Raw genomic sequence first — 22,684 nt, 5'->3', positions numbered from 1 at the left:
AACTTGCTTTTCCAAATCCTTTTTGAGCTCTTCCATAGCCTGAGACCAGTTCATGGTTTTCTTGGAGGCTTTTGTTATAAGCTCTTTGACTTTGTTAACTTCTTCTGTCTGTATGTTTTGGTCTTCTTTGTCACCAAAGAAAGAATCCAAAGTCTGAGACTGAATCTGGGTGCGGTTTTGCTGCCTGGCCATATTCCCAGCCAACTAACTTGACCCTTGAGTTTTTTTTTTCTTTTGTTTTTTAATTTTAATTTTTATTTTATTTTATTTTTTATTTTTAGTTTACCACACACGGTTCTACAAAATTTTGAGTTCCAGAATTTCTCCCCTCCCTCCCCGCTCCCTCCCCAAGATGGCATGGAATCTCATTTAACTACCATGTATAACTTTACATTGAATTAATTTATACACTAGTCAAGCTGTGGAGAAGAATTATGACCAATGGAATGAATCATGAGAAAGAAGAAACAGAACCAAAAAAAAACCCCATAAACAAAAACAAAAGAGAAGCAAAAAAGGCAAGCATGTAGTACGCCTCAATCTGTATTCAAACTTCACAGTTCTTTCTCTGGATGGAGATAGCATTCTCCATCGTGAGTCCCCTGGGGTTGTCCTTGCACCTTACATTGCTGAGAAGAGCGAAGTATGTCAGGGTTGGTCCTCACAGAATCCATATATCTGTGGTTGTGTACAATGTTCTCCTGGCTCTGCTCCGCTCACTCAGCATTATGTCATGTAGGTTTTTCCAGGTTGTTACGAAGTCCGTATCATCCCCATTTCTTATGGCACACTAGTATTCCATTACCTTCATATACCACAGCTTGTTCAGCCATTCCCCAATTGATGGGCATCCCTTTGATTTCCAATTCTTGGCTACCACAAAAAGAGCTGCTATAAATATACTTGTACATATGAGTCCTTTTCCCGCTTGTGTGATTTCTTTGGGGTACAACCCTAGAAGTGGTATTGCTGGGTCAAAGGGTATGAACATTTTTATAGCCCTTTGGGCATAGTTCCAAATTACTCTCCAAAATGGCTGGATCAGCTCACAACTCCACCAGCAATGTAACAATGTTCCAATTTCCCCACATCCTTTCCAGCATTTATCATTTTCCTGTTTTGTTATTTTAGCCAATCTGACAGGAGAGATGTGGTATCTAAGAGTTGTTTTGATTTGCATTTCTCTAATCAGTAGTGATCGAGAGCATTTTTTCATATGCCTACAGATAGCTTTAATTTCTTCCTCTGAGAACTGCCTGTTCATATCCTTTGACCATTTCTCAATTGGGGAATGGCTTGTATTCCTATATATTTGGCTCAGTTCCCTGTATATTTTAGAAATGAGGCCTTTATCAGAGATACTAGTTGCAAAGATTTTCTCCCAATTTTCTGCTTCCCTCCTAATTTTTGTTACATTGGCTTTTTTTGTACAAAAACATTTCAATTTGACATAATCAAAATTATCCATTTTGCATTTTATAATGCTCTCTATCTCTTGTTGGGTCATGAATTCTTTACTTTTCCATAAATCTGATAGGTAAACTATTCCTTGCTTTCCCAAATTACTTATAGTATCAGCTTTTACTCCTAAATCATGAACCCATTTTGACTTTATTTTGGTATATGGTGTAAGATATTGGTCTATGCCCAGTTTCTGCCCTACCATTTCCCAATTTTCCCAACAGTTTTTGTGAAATAGTGAATTATTAGCCCAGAAGCTGGCCTCTTTGGGTTTATCAAAGAGTAGATGGCTAAACATGTTGATTTCTCCTACTTGTGTACCTATCCTATTCCACTGATCCACACCCCTGTTTCTTAACCAGTACCAAGCAGTTTTGATGACTGCTGCTCTATAGTACAGTTTAATATCTGGTATGGCTAGGCCACCTTCTCTAGTATTTCTTTTCATTAAAACCCTAAATATTCTAGACCTCTTGTTTTTCCAGATGAATTTTGTTACTATTTTGTCCAGCTCAGTAAAATAATTTTTTGGTAGTTCGATTGGTATGGCACTGAATAGGTTAATTTAGGTAAAATTGTCGTTTTTATTATATTAGCTCGGCCTAACCATGAGCAACTGATATTTTTCCATTTATTTAGATCTAACTTTATTCGCGTGGAAAGTGTTTCATAGTTATGTTCATATAGGGCCTGGGTTTGTCTTGGCAAATAGACTCCCAGATATTTTATAGTGTCTACAGTAACTTTGAATGGAATTTCTCTTTCTATCTCTTGCTTTGGGCTTTGTCAGTAATGTATAGGAATGCTGAGGATTTATATGGGTTTATTTTATATCCTGCAACTTTGCTAAAGTTGTTTATTATTTCAAGTAGTTTTTTACTTGATTCACTAGGATTCTCTAAATAAATCATCATATCATCTGTAAAAAGTGATAATTTAGTTTCTTCTTTTCCTATTCTAATTCCTTCAATTTCTTTTTCTTCTCTTATTGCTACAGCTAATGTTTCTAGTACCAAATTGAATAGTAGGGGTGATAATGGACATCCTTGTTTCACCCCTGATCTTATTGGGAATGCATCTAGTTTATCCCCATTATAAATAATGCTTGTCGATGGTTTCAGGTAGATGCTATTTATAATTTTAAGGAAGGTTCCACTTATTCCTATGCTTTCTAGTGTTTTTAATAGGAATGGGTGTTGTACTTTGTCAAAGGCTTTTTCTGCATCTATTGAGATGATGATATGGTTTCTGCTAGTTTTGTTGTTGATATTGTCAATTATGCTAATAGTTTTCCTAATATTGAACCAGCCTTGCATTCCTGGAATAAATCCTACCTGGTCGTAGTGTATTGTTCTCATGATAAGTTGCTGCAATCTTTTTGCTAATATTTTATTTAAAATTTTTGCATCAATATTCATTAGAGAAATTGGTCTATAATTTTCTTTCTCTGTTTTGACTCTACCTGGTTTGGGTATTAGTACCATATTTGTGTCATAAAAAGAATTTGGTAGGACTCCTTCTTCACCTATTTTCCCAAATAGTCTACAAAGTATTGGAATTAGTTGTTCTTTAAATGTTTGATAGAATTCACATGTAAAACCATCTGGCCCTGGAGATTTTTTCCTAGGGAGTTCATTGATGGCATGCTCAATTTCTTTTTCTGAGATGGGGTTATTAAGAAATTTCACTTCCTTTTCTGTTAGCCTGGACAGTTTATGTTTTTGTAGATATTCATCCATATCTCTAAGGTTGTCAAATTTATGGGTATAGAGTTGGGCAAAATAATTCCTAATTATTGTTTTGATTTCCTCTTCATTAGAGGTGACCTCACCCTTTTCATTTTTGATACTGGTAATTTGATTTTCTTCTTTCTTTTTTCTAATCAAATTGGCCAAAGCTTTATCAATTTTATTGGTTTTTTCATAAAACCAGCTCTTTGTTTTATTTATTAATTCAATAGTTTTCTTGGTTTCAATTTTATTAATTTCTCCTTTGATTTTCAGTATTTCTAATTTGGTATTTAATTGGGGGTTTTCAATTTGCTCTTTTTCTAGCTTTTTCAGTTGTATGCCCAGATCATTGATCCCCTTTTTCCCTATTTTATTCATGTAGGCATTTAGGGATATAAAACTTCCCCTAAGAACTGCTTTAGCTGCATCCCATAAGTTTTGGTATGTTGTTTCATTATTGTCATTCTCTTGAATGAATTATTAATTGTTTCTCTGATTTGTTCTTTGGCCCATTCATTCTTTAGAATTAAATTATTTAGTTTCCAATTAGTTTTAGCTTATTTTTCCATGGTTCTTTATTAAAAATGATTCTTATTGCATCATGATCTGAAAAGGATGCTTCGACTACTTCTGCTTTTCTGCACTGGATTGTGAGGTTTTCATACCCTAGTACATGGTCAATTTTTGAGTATGTGCCATGTACTTTTGAGAAGGTATATTCCTTTTTATCCCCATTCAGTTTTCTCCAGAGGTCTATCATATGTGCCTTTTCTAAAATTCTGTTTACCTCCTTAACTTTTTTCTTATTTATTTTGAGCTTAGATTTATCAAGTTCAGAAAGGGGGTCTCCCAATATTATAGTTTTGCTGTCTATTTCTTCCTGTAACTCCCTTAACCTCTCCTCTAAGAATTTGTATGCCTTACCACTTGGTGCATATATGTTAAGCAATAATATTGCTTCATTGTTTATGGTGCCTTTTAGCAGGATATAATGTCCTTCCTTATCTCTTTTAATTAGGTCTATCTTTACTTTTGCTTTGTCTGAGATTAGGATTGCTACACCTGCTTTTTTTACTTTAGCTGAGGCACAATATATTTTACTCCAGCCTTTTACCTTTACCCTATGTGTATCCTCCTGTTTCAAATGCGTTTCTTGTAAAGAGCATATTGTAGGATTATGGTTTTTAATAAATTCTGCTATCTGCTTCTGTTTTATGAGAATGTTCATCCCCTGCACATTCAGAGTTATGATTTCTAACTGTGTCTTTTTCTCCATCCTAATTCCCCCTGTTTATGCTTTTATTTCTCCCTTTCCCCCTTCTCCTCCTCAACAAAGTTTTGCTTTTGACCGCCGCCTTCCTCAGTTCACCCTCCCTCTTTATTCCCCTCCCTTATCTTACCATTTCCCACTTGCTACTTCTCCTCTCCCTTCTGACCACCCCCCTCCCTTTTTCCCCCCTTCCCCTCCTATTTCCCCTAGGACAAGTTAGATTTCTAAAGTTATCAGGGTATGTTATTCCCTTCTTGAATTAGATCAGATGACAGTAAAGCTCAAATACTGCTCTTCTCCCTCCCTTCTTTCCCTCTACTATAAAATGTTTTTGTGCCACTTCATTTGGTGCAATTTACCCTTTTCTACTACCTCTTTACCACTTCTCTCATAGCCCTCCCTTTATATCTCTTATATTTTATATCTTTACATCAGTTAATTTATACAGGCATTCACAACCTATGCATATCCCTTTCAATTGTCAGAATAGCTGTACCATTCTCAAGACTGACTTATATATGTATACATATATAAAACATACTTAAGATGATATAATCCCACATAAAGACGTAAGCAACCTGCCCTTATTGGTTAATAAGGTTTGTGGGGCTTTTCCTCCTGGTTACCTTTTCATGTCTCTCTTGAGTTTTGTAGTTGGAGATCAAATTTTCCATTGAGTTCTGGCCTTTTCATCAGGAAGGTCTGGAATTCCCTTATTTCATTGAATGCCCATCGCCTCGTCTGAAAAATTATGCTTACTTTTGCTGGGTAGTTGATCCTTGGTTGTAGTCCCAGCTCCTTTGCCCTTCGGAATATCATATTTCAGTTTCTCCTGTCTTTTAATGTGGAAGCTGAGAGATCTTGCGTGATCCTGACTGTAGTTCCACGATATTTGAATTGCTTTTTTTTGGCTGCTTGCAGTATTTTCTCCTTGAGTTTATAGTTCTGAAATTTGGCTATAATATTTCTTGGTGTTTTCAGTTTGGGATCTCCTTCAGGGGGTGATCGGTGAATTCTTTCAATGACTATTTTGCCCTCTGGTTCTAGGACCTCTGGGCAGTTGCCTTTGATAATTTCTTCGAAGATACTATCAAGGCTCTTTTTTTCATCGTGGATTTCCGGTAGACCAATAACTCTTAAATTGTCTCTCCTGGATCTATTTTCCAGGTCAGTTGTTTTGCCAATCAGATATTTCACATTTTTTTCTATTTTTTCATTCTTTACGTTTTGTTTTACTACTTCTTGGTGCCTCATAGATTCATTAGCTTCCACTTGCTCAACTCTAATTTTTAATGAGTTAGTGTTTTCATTTTGCTTTTGAGTCTCCTTTTCCAAATGGTTGATTTTACCTCTCAGGGTGTCATTTTCTCTCTTTAGATTCTGTATCTCCGTAGCCATTTCACCAATCTTATTCTTTAGGGACTTGATTTCATCAGTGGATTTTTTTTTCCATATTTTCTTTTAGCTCCCTAATTTGGTTTTTAAAATCCTCCTTTAGCTCTTCCAGCAATGCTTTTTGGGCTGGAGACCAGTTCATATTACCTTTTGAGGTATCTGATGTATCTACAGTGTCATTGGTGTCCTCTTCCATATTGGTATTTTGATCCTGCCTGTCTCCATAAAAAGAATCTATTGCCCTCGGTTTTTTTGTGTTCTTCTTCATGTTGGTTTGCCTTTTCCTGGCTTTACAACGAATTTCTACCTTTGGGCCTCAGGGCTTTCTGTCCCAGCTTTCTTATTCTGGGGGTTGTGAGTCTAGAATTATAGCCTTCAGTTTCCTGAGGTGTGGGGGAGGGGTCTGGCTCCCTGGCTTCTCACTCCCTATGGGTGCTCTCCAGCACTTGCTTTTCAGCAAAGGTCTCAGCTGTTTGTTGTTTGAGCTGATGTCTGGCACTTCCCCTGGGGGAGCAAGATTACGTCTGGGCTCCTGGCGTTGACCCCTGCCGACTCTGCCCCTCTGGGACTAATGAACTTCTACTATTTGACCACTGAAGCCCCACTACTTTCTGCTCAGTTCCAGCGTTTTTTTTTCCCCCGAGGAATTCTCTGGGTGGGGAGGGGAGGGATTAGAGCCGTTTATCTGGCCATTATGCCTCCCAGAAGTTCAAGAAGTCGCGTTTCATACGTTTGGGCTGCAAGCCTCAGGAGTAGTAGTTTCACAGCTGGTGGCATTACGTTGCCTCTCGTCGCTTCCACAGACTGCTGTCCTGTGTTGGGAGGCCTGGGGATCTCCACCGGTTTCAGGCACCCAGCTTTCTCCTAGCCTGTCTCCCACGTGGATTTCCTGGCTGGCCGCCTCTGCTTTGGTCTGGAGCAGCTCCGCACCAAGCACTCTCCAAGCTTACAGGTTCGTGCCTTCGGCCTTTCAGACTCTCCCGGCTCAAAAATCTGCCCCACGCGGACTGCTCGCGGTTTCTGACTCTCTCAAATCTGCTCAAATTCACTTTCTTATAGGAATCTGACAGACCTTGTGAGAGAGCTCCGGTAAGACGCTGCCTTCATGCGGCCATCTTGGCTCCGCCCCCCAAGGACAAACAAACCAACCCTTGAGTTTTTCAGTGGGGTATGACTGCTTATAGACTAAAGAGTTCTATGTTCCACGTTTGGGGGGGATGCGCCAGCTCTGCCACACCAGCACTCCTCCTTCCCCAAGAACCCCCAACTCGGACATGGCCTAGATCTTCAGCAGGCTCTTCATTCCTGCTCTGATCCGCCACTTAATTCCTCCCACCAGGTGGGCCTGGGGCCAGAAGCAACTGCAGCTGAACTTCTGTAGCTGCCCCACCTCCACTGCCACGGGGGCAGTGGCCAAACCACAAACTCCTTCCACTCCCACAGCTTTTCCCACTAACCTACTCGGTTGTCTTTGGTGTTTGTGGGTTGAGAAGTCTGGTAACTGCCGCAGCTCACTGATTCAGGGCGCTAGGGCACACTCCGTCCAGCTCCTGGTCTGGTTGGTCCGTGCTGCTCACACTGGGCTCTGCTCCACTCCGCTCTCAGCTCCCAGCTCCATGCAGGACAAACCTCACCCAGATACCATCCAGGCTGTCCTGGGCTGGAGCCCTGCTTCCCTCTGCTGTTTTGTGGGTTCTGCAGTTCTAGAATTGGTTCAGAGCCATTTTTTATATGTTTTTGGAGGGACTCAGTGGGGAGTTCATGCTAGTCCCTGCTTTCCAGCCACCATCTTGGCTCCGCCCCCATGTCCTGCTTCTTATTCATAGGCATACAACCAAGAGGTCTGCTCTGGGCCCTCTACTCTCTGATTAAAAGGATTAGCTCCTATCATGTCAATTACCAATTCTATGCAGCTGACTCACAAATCTACACATTCAGGCTTCCCTTCTCTCCTGGGTGCTAATCCTGCAACTCAAACTCTGTGCTTGCCTTCTCTACCTAGATGTCTCACAAATCTACCAAACTCAAAATTTCTAAAACAGAATTAATTATCTTTTCCCCTAACCTCACTTTCCTCTTAATTTCCCTGTTTCTGAGGGCACAACTATTCCCTTTAAAATATATAGTGAATATATGGTGAAACAAAACAAAGCCATATTAGCTGTGTCTGAAAATGTACGTTTCATTCTGTACACACTGTCCACCACCTCTCTGAACAGAGGTGGGAAGTATGGTCCACCTAGTCTTTACGAATCATGATTTTATTGATCAGCATTCTTGAATCTTTATTTTTATTTATAGTATTATAATCATCACTTAAATTTTTCTCCTGGTTCCGTTCATTTCTTTAGGCATCATTACACAAGTCTTTCCAGGGTCTTCTGTATCCAGCCCTTTCTTCATTTCTTATTGTAAATTAATAATCCATGTCAATCATATCTCATAATTTGCTTAGTCATACAGTAAGTGGGCAGTCACTATGTTTCTAATTCTTTGCTGTAACAAAAAGTGTTTTGCGGTTTTTTTTTTTACATGCATGGGTCTTTTTTCTTTTGGGGATTTATAGTAATGATATGTTTAGGTAAAAGAAGATGTAGAGTTTACTGACTTTGGGGGTTTGTTAAAAACTGCTTTCCAGAATGGCTGGTTCATCATATGCCGGTCCTTTCAATCCCCTCCAAGAACTCTAATTTTTCTCTTTGTCATCTTCACCAATCTCAAGGATATGAAGTGGAACCACAGAGATATTTTAATTTGCATTTCTCTTGTTGTTAGTAACTTAGAACATTTTAACCATATGATTGTTGATAACATTTCTCCTTATGAGAGTTACCTCTTCATATTCTTTAACCACTTATTTACTATAGAATGCCTCTTTTTCTTAACATATTTATATTAATTCTCAATATATTTTAAATATCAGACCCATATCAGAGAAATTTTCTACAGAGATTTTTCCCTAGGTAACTGCTTCCCTTTTACTTTATAACTGAATTGACTTTGCTACTACAAAATCTCCTGTGATCCTTCCTGTTTCTGGTTTGGTCATTGTTGTGAAAAGTATCTCCTTCCTTTCTCTTCTAATTTATTTATATGACCTTTCGCTTTTAAGTCATTTATCTATTTGCAGGATATTGGAGTATATGGAATGTTAGTCTAAGCCGAGTTTCTGTTTTCCAATTGTAAGAAATGGGAGGAGGAGTTTTGTTTCCACAGAACTAAAGGTGTACTTCCCCCTCCCCCACCCCAGCCTTAGCAGAAATCAGGCCTCAAGGTCGATCAGGTGAGAGGTCAGAGCTTGTACGGGCATGCTTTTTGAGAAGGCAGTCAGGGGAATTAGAGACGCCAAACCAGGTTGAACCAGTTCAAGCTTATCTAGGGTCTGGTCTTGGTCAAGAGTCCAGGCCTACTGATTTGCATAGTTTGCATATGTTAAAGAGGGAAAGTAGGAGAAGTAAAAGAATGTAGATTAATCCTAAATTAAGACAAGGAAAATCTAATTAACTTCACTTTTGCTTCTGTACCCTTATTATCCTACCTATATAAACTATATAACCTAGGAAAACTATGTAAAAAGCAAAGATTGTAAAGTAACCATAACTCTAGCAGGAGTGGAGGAAATGGTTACCCCTGCTCCTGCAGCTGTATCAGCATGAGTATTGCAGCAAGCACTACAGCTGATCTCTTGAGGAGTGTAATAAATGCCTTCCTCTGTTCACTCTAGTCTTCACTTCTTTGGGTGAGAACGGAGAAATCACAGGGATCTTTCCCAAGGTGCAGCAAGCAGCAGAAGCTTGTCTTGGGCTGACCTCCTGACCCTGCCTGGGAGAGTCCTGTGATTTCCCACTGCGGTGTTGGTGTTAAGAGGGCTACCAGTCAGGAATCCCCTGGGGAACCCTGTGGTCTGCACAGCCTTCTTAAGGGGATATCACTTGGGTCTTCTGGCCCTGTCTCGGGAGCCTTGTGATCTTACTGCCATCCTAAGGGGCCACCACTTGGTCTTCCTCTGGGAGTCCTGTGGTCTGCACAGCCTTCCTTAAGGGTCATCACATGGCTCTTTCCTGAGGTCCAACCCTAGGAGGTCCTGTGATTTCCCCACAACCATTGTAAGGGGCCATCACTCAGGTCCTCCTTAGGGTCTGACCCCTGTGGGGGGGCCTGTGATCCCCACAGGTTAAGGGGGAGGGGCTACCACTTGGTCTTCCTCTGGAAGTCCTGTGGTCTGTACAGCCTTCCCTAGGGATTATCACAGGGTTCTTCCTCAGGACTTTGGCCCTGTCTAGGAAGTCCAGTGATCCCCAAAACTGTGTTTTCTCACAATTTGGGGAAGTCCAACTGATCCCCAAAACCACGTTTCTCACACAATTTTTCTAGAAGTTTTAAATTAATGAGTCCTTACCAGGACTCATTTTTCCTGTATACAACCCTATTCTCTCCTTTGACACTGCCATGCCGGCCGCCCCCCCCCCCCCCCCCCCCCCCCCCCCCCCCCCCCCGTCTAAGTCCTCATCACTTCATTCCTTGTTGCAATAGCTTTCTGATTGGCTTCCCTATCTCAAGTCTCTCTCCACTCCAGTTCATCCTCCACTAAGCTATTAAGATGATCTTAATTAAGAACAGGTCTGATCCCACTCCCTTACCATGCAACAAACTCTAATGGCTCCCTACAAGTACCAGGATCAAATATAAAATCGTCTGACATTCAAAGTCCTTCATAACCTTGCTCTACATTACCATTTCAGTCTTCTCTCACCTTTCTTCCCTTTACATAATCTACGATACAGTGACACTGGCCTCCTTGCTGTCCCTTGAACAAGACACTCCCATCTTCCATTTTCACTGCCTGTCCCCCATGCCTGGAATTCTCTCCAACTTCATCTTTGTTTCTTGCTGTCCTTGACTTCCTTCATGTCCCAATTAAAATATTACCTTTTACAAAAAGACTTTCCAAATCCTCCTTAATGCTAGTGTCTTCCCTCTGTTGATTATCTCCAATTTACAATGAATATGTCTTGTTTGTACATAGCTGTTTGCAGGTTGTCTCCCTCATTAGACTGGGAGATCCCTAAGAGTGGGGATTGTTCTTTAACTTTCTATCTCCAGTGCTTAGCACAGTACCTGGCACATAGTGAGCATGTAATAAATACTTGTTGAATGACTAAGGTGGAAATATGTTTAATACAACTGTACATGCATAACTTGTATCAGATTCCTTGCCATCTTGGAGAGGGGGAAGGGGAGGGAGGGAGAAAAAAATTTGGAACTCAAAATCCTATAAAAATGAATGTTGAAAACTATCTTTACACGAAATTGGAAAAAATAAAATACTGAGAAAAAATAAATATTTGTGCATCTAAAATCTGTTATCTTGTCAACTTTACTATTTATTTTAACCAGTAAAAATATAGATTTGAAGATTATTGCTTTATAGTATAGTGTGAGATCAGATGCTGTAAGGTCTCCTTCCTTCCTTTTTTTGTTCATTTTCCCCTTAATATTCTTGATTCTGTTCCTCCAGACTGGTTCTGTTATTGTTTTTTCTAAGTAATTCTTTGGGAGTTTTTCATGGTATGGTTCTGAATCTATACATTAATTTAGGTGGGATTGTTGTCTTTATTATGTTAGTAATGTCAAACTATGAGCAATTAATTTCTCTATTTAAGCCTTCCTTTATTTCTGAAAGTATTTTGCAGTTCTATTCATATAGTTCCAATGTATTTCTGAATATATTTCAAATATTCAGCAGTTATTTTGAATGGAATTTTTTTCCTATTTCTTTCTGCTGATAATATTGGAAAATATGAGAAAACTGATATTTCTGTAGGTTTATTTCATAGCCTGCTACTTTACACAAGTTATAACTTGTTTCAATTTATATTAGCTGGATCTCTAGAGTTCTTTAAGTACACCATCATATCATTTGCCAAAAGCTATAATTTTGCTTCCTCTTTGCCAATGCTTACTCTCTCAAATGCTTTTTTCTTGTCTTATTGCTATAGTTAGCATTTCCAGAAGTATATCAAATAATAGTGGAGATAGTGGAAATTATTCTTTTACCCAGTATCTTTCTAGAAAAGTCTGTGCATTACAAATAATGCTGACTCTTGATTTTAATATATACTATTTACCAAATAAAGGAAAGATTTATTAATTCCCATACTTATTAGTGATTTTAATGTAATATGCGTTAGATTTTGTCAAAAGCTTTTTCTATAACTATGAGTACAATTTTAAGATTTTTATTGTCTTTGTAATTAATGTGCTCTGTTATCTTTATTGTTTTCCTAATATTGAACCAAACCTGAATACCTGGTATAAATCCAATCTAGTTACAGTATGTCATTTTTTTTAATTTTGCTGTAGCATCTTTGCTAATATTTCATTCAACATTTTTGCATCTATATTCATTAGACATATTGCCTATAATTTTCTTTCTCGGCTATAGCTCTCCCTGGTTAAATTACTAGGACCATATTTGTCTAAGAGAAGGAATTTGATAGGATCATTTCTTTCCTGCCTTTGCAAACAAATTGTGTAATATTGGAACTAATTGTTCCATAAATGTTTCATAGCATTCATCTGCAAATCTAACTGGTTCTGGGGAGGGAGGAGTTGGTATGAGGACAAGGGATGACAGGGGATTTTGCTTCTGGTTTCTCTGATGAGGAGAAAGCTCTTTGGACTGCAAAAGGTTGAATAGGAATGACTATTTATGGATAGAAATTTAAGATCAATAGGGAGTTAGCAAGAGATCATCTTGCTGCCCTTAATGAATTCAGGTCACCTATATGAATTAAGGTACTGTGAGAACTGGCAAATACAAATACCAAACCATTGTCAGTAATCTCGGAAAAGTTATTTAAAATGAGAAGTTCAGGACAAAAGAAGGGTAAATGCTAACTTGATTTTTTTAAAAAGAGAAGAGAATTGCTAACTGTAGGCCAGTAAGCACGATTTTGATACTTAGAATTCTATAATGTATCATTGTATACCAAGATAGTGAATGTCTAGAAAAGGAAGTGGTAATGACAAAGAACCTACCAGGCTTCACCAAGAAAGGATTAATCTTATTTTCTTTTTTGAGATACTCACTAGAATATATCAAGCAAATGCTATAGACAGTTTTTTTCTAAATTTTATGGAACATTTAACAAAAGTTTTTCATATTGTCCTTTTGGACAAGATGGAGGAAAGTAAGCTTGATGATAATGTATTTAGGACTCAGTTAACACGCAATTATTAAGTGATTCTTATATACTAGAGGATTCAAGTTTGACTTGATGGCCAGACCCCAAGAACTGTCATTAATGGCTCTACATAAACCTGGAAGAAAGTCTCTGGTCAGAATGCCTAACTCATTAATGAATAACCAACATGCAAACTGATAGAGCTGGCAACCAAAAAGAGCTGAGGAGGTTAAAACAATGGACTGGATCTAATTAGGTAAATTTAATGAAGATAAATGTAAATTCTTATATCTGTTTAAAATCTTGACTTCACAAATAAAGATGGGGGTGATATTTCTAGAAAGCATTTTGAATGAGAAATATCTTGGGGTTCTGGAACTATAAGCTCAAAATGATTAAATGACACGATATGGCTAATGCAGAAATTTTTTTGCTTTACTATACACGTTTGTACCAGTGATTTTGCTTTTCTTTTGTTCTTAGTTGAGAGTGAGGGAAAGGGAGATTGGGAGGCTGAAAAGGTGGATTTTAGGTGATTGAAAAAAAAAAAGCATAATTTTTTTTAAAAGAGTGTCCACAAAGAGCTAGATAATCTTTACCATGTTCTACCCTGTTAAGATGCATTTGGAGTATTATGTTGGCTCTGGTAGCACATTTTAAAAAGGACAAAAATAAACCAGAAAATATCCAAAGGGAAACCAGGATGGTGAAGGCACTTTAGGTCACATAAAAATATTTTAAAAGTGTTTTACATTTTGCAAAATATTTTTTATGTTATCTCTTTTTTTAGCTTTATAACAAACCTGTGAGGAAGGTACTATGTTTTTATAGGGAAACTGAAAGGGTAAGTGATTTTTTTTGTTTTTGTTGTTTAGTTTTTCAGTCACATCTGACTCATTATAACTCCTTTCGGGGTTTCCTCAGCAAAGATACAGGAGCGGTTTGCCATTTCCTTCTCCACCTCATTTTACAGATGAGGAAACTGAGGAAAATAGGTCACATAGCTAGAAAAGTGTCTGAGGCCATATTTGAACTCAGGAAGAGTCTTCCTGACTCCAGGCCTGGTTTTTTATCCACTGCACCACCTATCTGCCCTCTGGAAACTGAAAAGATAAATGATTAACCCAGAAGAATTAAGTTCCAGAAGTAGAATTTGAACATGTCCTTCTTCCTGATTCTAAATCTATGTGATCCTGCCTCATGATATATGGGCATGAAGAAAATGTTGATGTTTATCTAAGAAAAGAGAAGACTTAAGAGGGAAGAAATAGTTCTTCAAGTACCTGACACTTATCATATGGAAAAGAAATTATATCTTCTGTGTGAACCATGAAGCCAGAACTAGGAGCAAAGGACAGAAACTGAGAAGCAGATTTAGGTTCATGATAACGAAAAACTTTCAAACAAATGAAATAACCAGTCCATGGAATATGCTGCCTAGGGAATGGATTCCTCTCAGGAGTGGCCTTTGAGCAAAAGCTTGATAACTGCTTGGATCTACTGCAGAGGGGAATCTTGTCAGATAGAGGCTGGATCAGATGGCCTCTAAAGTACTTGTCCAACTCTAAGATTAAGTCAGAGTTCTTGAACTACAAAATGACAAACTAAAAATATTTATTACTTCAAAAGAATGCACAAAAAAGTGAATTTTGGCTTATAAAATTTTAGTTGCTAGGTCCATGATAAAAGGAGTGTTTTATAGGACCTAACTTTTAAAATGTGACCACAAACTACAATTATGTTTTCACTTACCTGTAGAAAAAATTATATCTGGTTAAAAATAAGGAGAAAATTGCACTTAAGATACATTGGCTAAAACTACCAAATTTCTAACAGAAAGACTTAAAACTTGTAAAGGACACAATTGTTTTAAATAATTACAATCAAAACTGGTATAGATTCAATTATAAAACACTCCTTAAAGGAAATAAAGAACTCAAAGAACTAGAAAATTTTTCAATGCTCGTAGTAGGTCTGTGCCTATATATTAAAAGTGTTAGTATCTTTGATTTTTAAATTTAGTGTTATTATAAAAGATAAAATAGGTTATTTTGATTATATGAAATGGAAAAGCTTCTGCATGAAGAAAATGAATGGAATAGAGAGGAAATGTCAATTGGGAAAAAATTTCTACTATCTCTTATAAGTATTGGATATCCAAGATTTGTAGACAACTAGCATAAATCTTGAAAAGCAAAAGATATTCCCCAATGGATGAGTGGTCAAAAGACATAAATGTTTCTCAAAATAAGAAATGCAAACTATTAACAAGCACTTGAAAGAATATTCCAAATAACAAAAAAAATAAGGGAAATGCAAATTAAAACAACTCTGGGGCTTCATCTCACACTCAGAATTATACTAAAAAAAAAAACAAATTTTTAGAGCCTTTAAATAATTGCAATTGCTTGGTAAAAGCATGAAAAAGTATAATAATCCAGATGTCCTGATGTCCAGATGACAGAAGTCCTGTCAATGCCTTTGGTCAGGAGTCATAGTTAACACTTTTTCCCCCTTATATCTGCAAAAGTGGCGTATGCTATAAATATACTAAATGAAATGAAAATACAGTGACCTCATGCATTTCAAGAGAGCAAAAAGACATTGGGGGAGGGAGGTGTTCTCTATTTCATGCCACCTGAATACTGGCTTCTGAATCTCACCCTAATTCTGTTTTAGAGAATTCACCCTGGAAACTAAAACACCCTGAGTGAATCAATCACAGTGATTGAGCTTTCAAGATCAAGAGGTACTACTCTTGAGATCTAAATATCAAAATCATTGGATTGATATCACTTTCATTCACCCTTGTTCACTCTTGCATTTTAGCTCATAGGATAAAATGTTTTCTCAGAAAGAATGCCATTTTTCATCCCCTTTAAAACTGACAAATGAATAAATGAAAAAGGCAGAAATGGGACTGACTGTTAACAACTAATTTATCACTAAATTTCAAGTTTCACTACTTGAGATGGTGGAGGTTAAACAAATGTTCATAAGATTATAGAACTGGAGATGTGAGAGACCTCAGAGGTCATTTAGTCCAAATACCTAATTTTTCAGATGAGGCAACTGAGGCTCAGGGAGGGAAAATAAAGAACTCACCCAAGGTCACAGAAATAATGAGCGGCAGAGTCTGATTTGGAGCTCAAGTCCAAATCTGACTCCAAATCTGATGGTCTTTCTACAAAGCCACATATATAACAAGACTACTATGTGTATTAGCATAATGTTGGACAGAATTATAACTTAGCTGGGAATTTTATAATTAATGACAAAAATAAAAAATCTAATATAACAACATATAAAAAGTAACAAGTGAATAGTAAAAATAATGTGACTAGAAGAATACATAGGCAGGACTGAGATCACTGTGGGTTCGTTGGAGTAGACAAGGAATCCTATATAGTGGGACCATGAGCAAGTTTTTAATAGAAATATGATTTGATTAAAGGAGAAGATGAAATAAAGACAGAGACCATTCTGGTAGGGTAGATTACACCATGAATAAAAGCATAGAAGAGGGATGTTCAGGGCTTGTTGGGGAGTTGGTAAGTAGACAAGGAAATGGTGGGAGTATTTTATCATTATGCCAATAAAGACAGTTCATAGCTAAAAGCAAACTTCTTCTTAAATTTGCTTAAAAAGAAAAGTTCCCAAGCAAGAATATATATATATATATATATATATATATATATATATATATATATATATATATATATATGTGTGTGTGTGTGTATATATATATATGTATGCAAGAATAGAATTAGAATTGGACAAATACCTGCTTTATTTGACCAATATGAAAAGGTAGTTTGGATTTCTAGCTTTAGTTAACTATTTTGTTGCTGTATGTTAATTAGATTAACTGTATAGTTAGTTCCTGAATCTTCATTTTATTTTGTATTGTTCAGATACACTCTTAGAGGAACATTTCAAAAAGCAAAAATTCCACCATTTTACCAAATCTCTAGAGTAAGTTCACAAGGCTTCTATTTATTCTTATTAAAATGAGTAAATATTTGACTTCTCATAATTATAGACTTATTATTCTGCTTTAAAAATTATTTCATGCTCAAGGCCATAAATTAAAACATGGATTTCTAGTGAGCTAAAAGACATCTATGTTTTATGAGCAAATATTATCTTGTAAAGGAATTATTTTTATGGCTCACTGAATTGACATACTGCAATTATCATCACCTAATTTAAACCAGCAATCGCCACTTAGATCTGAAAATATCAAAGAGATGACTGTACAGTGCAAAATACTTTGTATGCCATAAACAACTTCCCTAGTCATCATGTTTTAATTTTTTACTTCAGCTCATGTCTCTACAATTTGAAAAAAAAGAAATACAAGAAACATATGTACATGTTTCTATAAAGTATCTGATTAAAGATATTTTTTCATCTTCTATTTCCTGAATATATTCTGGCTGTAGTAGAATACCATGTTTCCAAATGGTAGTTCACATTTTTCCCAAAATTAGGTTTTTATTCTTAGTTTGTACATTAATAAAAGTGCATTCACATATAAAGGGATGTTACTTGAACCATTAACAGTAAGGCATGTACTTTGAGCTACCTAGTTGTTGGGATAGATTGGTTGAAACATCTATACTCTGTCCTGATTCTTCTTACAGACCACAGTTTATATTTCTGAGGTAGTTGGATAGACATGGATATAGTTTACAACTATGAAATAAAAGTTTCTTCTCAGTTCAAAATGAATTGGCTCTGTGTGTGTGCACGTGCATGTGTGTGTGTGTCGGGGAGGTGGGTGGGTGATGGGGAGGGGTTTGTGTTTACTCTGTTTTCTTTAGAAATCTATCTTTCTGACTTACATGAACTGATGCAGAGTGAAGTGAGCAGAACCACAAAAACACTGTATACAGTAGCAGCAACATTGTGTGATGATCAACTATGAATAACTTAGCTCTTCTCTGCAATACAATGATCCAAGAGAATCCCAAAGGATGAATGATGAAAAATACTATCTCTCTCCAGAGAAAGAACTGATGGAGTCTAATACTATTTTTCATTTTCTTTTTGGTTCAAGTTTTCTTCCATAAAATGACTAATATGGAAATATGTTTTACATGATGGCACATGTATAATCTATATCAGATTGTTTAATATCTGAGAGAGGGGGGAAGGGAGTGAGGGAAAGATAGAATTTGGGACTCAAAACTTTTTTTTTTAAAAAATGTTAAAAAAATTTTTTTACATGTAAGTGGGGAAAAATAAAATATTATTTTCCAAAAAAATCTATCTTTCTGCTATCATCTATCTCCATCTTCCAACAATTTATCATCTACTATCTCCCTCCCATCTTCTCCCTCCTCTCTCACATGTATGTGTAATCTAAACTACTAGCACACTCAAATACCCAATTTCACTCATCATTAGATCTAAATTTTAAAATAAAATCCACTCCATACAGCTTCTCAAATACCTTCAATTGCAAGAATGGTACCTTAAAGGGGATTCATTGTTTGGGTTCAATGACATTTTGACTGATTTTCATTTCAAAAGGAAAAAGATTAGGTTGTTTAAAAAAAATTAAAGTGAGGTCTAGGTAATGGCAAAAATCTCTACAAAAGTAAATAAAATTCCCTCCATTAAAAATAGCAACTCACAGTTGTATAGTACTCCTCTGTGAGGAAGGTAGTGCAAGCATCAATATCCCCATTATCCAGATGACGAAACTTAGGCTCAGAAAGGATAAATGACTTTCCCAAGGGCGCTTTTGGATCCAAGTCTTGCGAACCAGGGTTTTGTGAATATAACCAAACTTCTCAGTGATGAAGGCCCTTTGTTAAATGCTAACCTACTAGACATCAGGGGCCATCCTTTCACTATATTCTATAGAATAGATGCATTCTTCAAAAGTTTTATAAGTAATAAAAAAAAAACCCTGGATTTTCTCTCATGTCACATGCAAAAAGAACTCACAAAGAGAACATATTCTAAACGGATATTTTTCTTTTCCTTGTGGATTAAAAAAATCAAAAATAAAATATTTCCTTTATTAGCTATTTAATCATTCTTCTTGCCTGCATTCTGAAAATTCTATACTGATTTAGCTAAGAGCATAGAATCAAAACTTGCAAATTTCAGTACTGATATTCTCTGAAATGATTAAGAATACTTATCTGATCTGCATAGTTTAGCAACAGCTCTGGAAAAGGTGCCTGGTTCTTCCTTTGGATGGCACCCTCCTTCTCTATGTCACTACTTTTGTCAGTCTTTGACTTTTAATTAGGTCTCTACTTTTTCAAGTACAGGTAACAATATTATTGAGATGTTTAAACACTATAAACATCATATATACTTTTTTTTTGAGCAGGAGCATTTTTAATTAACAGAGAATAGGGGGAGAAATATATTTTCAAAGTTGGATTTTGCAAAATTTTCCACATCAGAAACAAAGATGAGAAGGAATTTGTAAAAACTATGATTCTCTCTGATAAGGACATTGTAAAACTAGAAGATATCATCTGTTCTATTTGCAGTATGTGACAGCTGTTTGGTTAAAGAAATAAACAATTCTGCTTTATTTCTGCTTGAAATAAGGTATAGTTAGTCAATTCAAATTCTCAGGAATGTCACACAAAGGATCTGTGTAACAAGGGAGAGTGTTAGATCAGACGTCAGATTAGATCTGAGGTCCCTTCCAAATCTGAGATTCTATGATTAAGTATTTACCAAGTGTCTATCTACTAGGCATAAAGTACTATTCTCAAAGCCTGGCCCCAGAGGACCCATGGTAACAAAGAGTCACAGAATCTCAAAGGTTATCTTGTCCAACCTGTACCTGAATAGGAATCACCCTCTCCCCCCAACAACATGCTTGACAAGGTATCATTCAGCTTCCACTTTAAGCACTTTCCCCAAGGCAGCCCATTACCCTTTGGTACAACACTCATTGTTAAACAGTACTTCCTTATATTAAGTCAAAATCTGCCTCCACAGTTTTCAGCCATTCCTCTATGTTCTCCCCTCTGACCAAAGGAGATCTTAACCATCTTTCTATATGAAAGTCCTTAATGTAGCTGATGAGAGAAATAATTATTTCTCCCATATTAATAGCCAATTATTAAAATTGAGAAGACCCCAGCTTTTTTCCCTGTCCTATTTCCTTGTCCATTTTCTCTTTCTTTTCATCCTGGATATTGCTACTCCACCCAATTAGGCAAGGCTTGGTTAGGAGATATAGATTCTTTATCTAGATTACCCATGGCAATCTCAGCCTCTCATTGTAGAGGGCTCATTTCTCTTTGTAAAGTCCACCTCTCATTAAGTGTTAACCAATCAGAGTTGATTGCTACCTTCAGGAATACTTCTTTTTCCAAGGGCATATAAGCTATTAGCCCCCTGCCATGAGGGTCTTTGTCATCCAAGAATGTCACAGACCTTTTATTTAAAATGTTGGCATTATTAATAAAGTTATTAAATTACCCAGAAATTATGCCTCTCAATCTTTTTAAACATCACACTGAAGATGGCATACACAAATGAAGCTATGAAAAAGCATTCCCAGGCTGTATGATACAAGAGTAAATGCCAACACAACATAAGAGCAAGTAAGCTAACGGAAGAAGTAGGTCAAGGTCTGGGTATTAAAAAATGAGCAGGATTTGTATTGGGTAAAGCAGCAAAAGCTCAGAAGTAGGAATAAAGATGTGAAAAGTGGGGAAGACTGACCTCGTTCAGGTAACCCTCAACAGGACTCTACATAAAAAGTGAATCATATAAAAGGAAGAGAAGTTCTAAAGGACTTTAAAATCCTAAAAGAACAAAGGTGGGCCACAAGAGGAAAGTAGGTATGGAGGGAAGAAAATGAGATCTCTTTATGAAGGACACAGCTGATTTTATTAGACAAGAGTTTTATAATGAGAAAACTGACACTTTATTGATCCATTTTCTAAAAGGAAGCAAAAAGAAAACCCCACACATTGGAGTTTGGGTTGAATTTGACACCTAATTTTTTACATCCTTTTATCTGGACTGAAAGTAATTTATTAAAGACTAACCAAAGTTAATTGAAAATATAGTTCAAATTAACATAATTATTTTTTAAAGTCTGGGGTATTTTTTCTTACCTGGTTGCCAAAGAGGTTGAATCCATTAATTGCTTCTAGAACTGCTTTTGCTAAGCCAACAGAGCTGGAAAAAAAGGAAGAAAAAAGATATTTGGTACTCTAACAATCTGGGCACAGAATAAAACCCAACATCTAAAGGATCTATAAAAGCCCTTTTCCTTTGTTAATACTCATTGTAACCAGAGGAGCAATGACAGAGATCATCCCTTTATCATTTTTACTTGTCTTTTGTTATAGTAAGTGATCATTTGGGGAAAAAAAATTCTGGCTCACCTTCATCTAGATTTTCGGTCATATTCTTGATAGTAATAACATTATTTTCAGTATAGAGTTCTAATATCTAACTTAAAAGAGTGAACTTGACAAGTAGGTATAGGGTAGTGATAAGTGCTCACTAATTACCATGTCAAACATCATTAATTTCAGATAAATGTAAAGGAACAATCTGGATGGAAACTTGAGGGGAAAAAAAGATCTAATACCTCATGTACCTGCTATTGAATGCGGACAAATATATCCACTCAAAGACAGTTTGTTCGAGAATCTGATACAAGGTATTTAATGCCATATTAACAGTTGGGTGAATTAAAAAAAAATAGCTTCTGTCTTGGGTGTGGCCTTTTGACTGAGTCCAAGTTTTAAGGAACAAATCCTTTTATTAAAGAGATTTGTTCTGTGAAGTTTGAATTTAGTCAAAGGGATGCACTTGAGGACCTAGAGGGCCACATGTGGCCTTGAGGCCACAGGTTCCCCACCCCTGCTCTAGGCAAAAGCTGATGAGGGTAATGGTTGTGTGAATGGAGAGAAGAGTATGTAAATGAGAGGACTTCCTACTGTGAAGGAAGAAATGACAAGATTTGACAACAGGCAAGATATGTGAGATAAGAGTGAGAAGTTGAAGAAGACACTGAGGTTGTTGGGGAGTTTGCATGACTAAGTGGATGATGGTATCCTACATAGTTATAGGAAAGCTCTGAAAAAGAGCAGGTTGTTTTTCAAGAGGCCTATCATAAGGTAATGGCCAATCAATGAAGTGAACCCAGGGTAGGCTTCTAGCTTTCACAATGGTACCAAGATAAATTTTGTGAGAGTGGGTAAGAATAGTCCTCCATAATGTCATCCTCAATATAAGAACTGTAGATACTTAGTAAATATTTCCTGGATTAAACAGAAAAGGCATTTAAACTTTTATCTGACTGACACAGGTTAAGTAACCAAACCTAAAGGAACCTCACTAATACTTGAATTTAATAGTTTCAAAGAGAATAAACAGATAACAATAAACAAATCAATTTAGCAAACATATAAGAACTTAGTACCTACACAGATCTAGTCCTAGGCACCAGGGATCCAAAGTTGAAAAAAATAACCTTTCTGATCTCTAAAAGTTTGAAGTCTACTTGGAGAGGTAAGTGATAATTGCATTAAGTAGAATAGAAGGTAGAAGAAGGTAGACGATAACAAAGGTAACTAGAAAAACTTGAGATCCCTTTGCTTGAGTGATTGAGAAAGTCTTCATGGAAGAGACAGGAC

At 36.7% G+C, this 22,684-nt stretch overlaps 1 protein-coding gene across 3 annotated transcripts in view; it reads right to left on the bottom strand.

Annotated features, from left to right (window-relative positions):
* Positions 1–22,684, bottom strand: part of PHKB (phosphorylase kinase regulatory subunit beta) — a 246,947-nt gene that overhangs the window by 125,766 nt on the left and 98,497 nt on the right. For all 3 annotated transcript variants that reach the window (XM_036751888.1, XM_036751890.1, XM_036751889.1), the window contains exon 8: positions 21,152–21,215. In XM_036751888.1, coding sequence (XP_036607783.1) covers positions 21,152–21,215 — 64 coding nt within the window. The remainder of the gene's footprint in view (positions 1–21,151; positions 21,216–22,684) is intronic.

The sequence above is a fragment of the Trichosurus vulpecula genome, chromosome 3 (genome assembly GCF_011100635.1).
Source record: "Trichosurus vulpecula isolate mTriVul1 chromosome 3, mTriVul1.pri, whole genome shotgun sequence".
Classification (NCBI taxonomy): domain Eukaryota; kingdom Metazoa; phylum Chordata; class Mammalia; order Diprotodontia; family Phalangeridae; genus Trichosurus; species Trichosurus vulpecula.
This window is presented reverse-complemented; position numbering and strand designations above follow the sequence as displayed.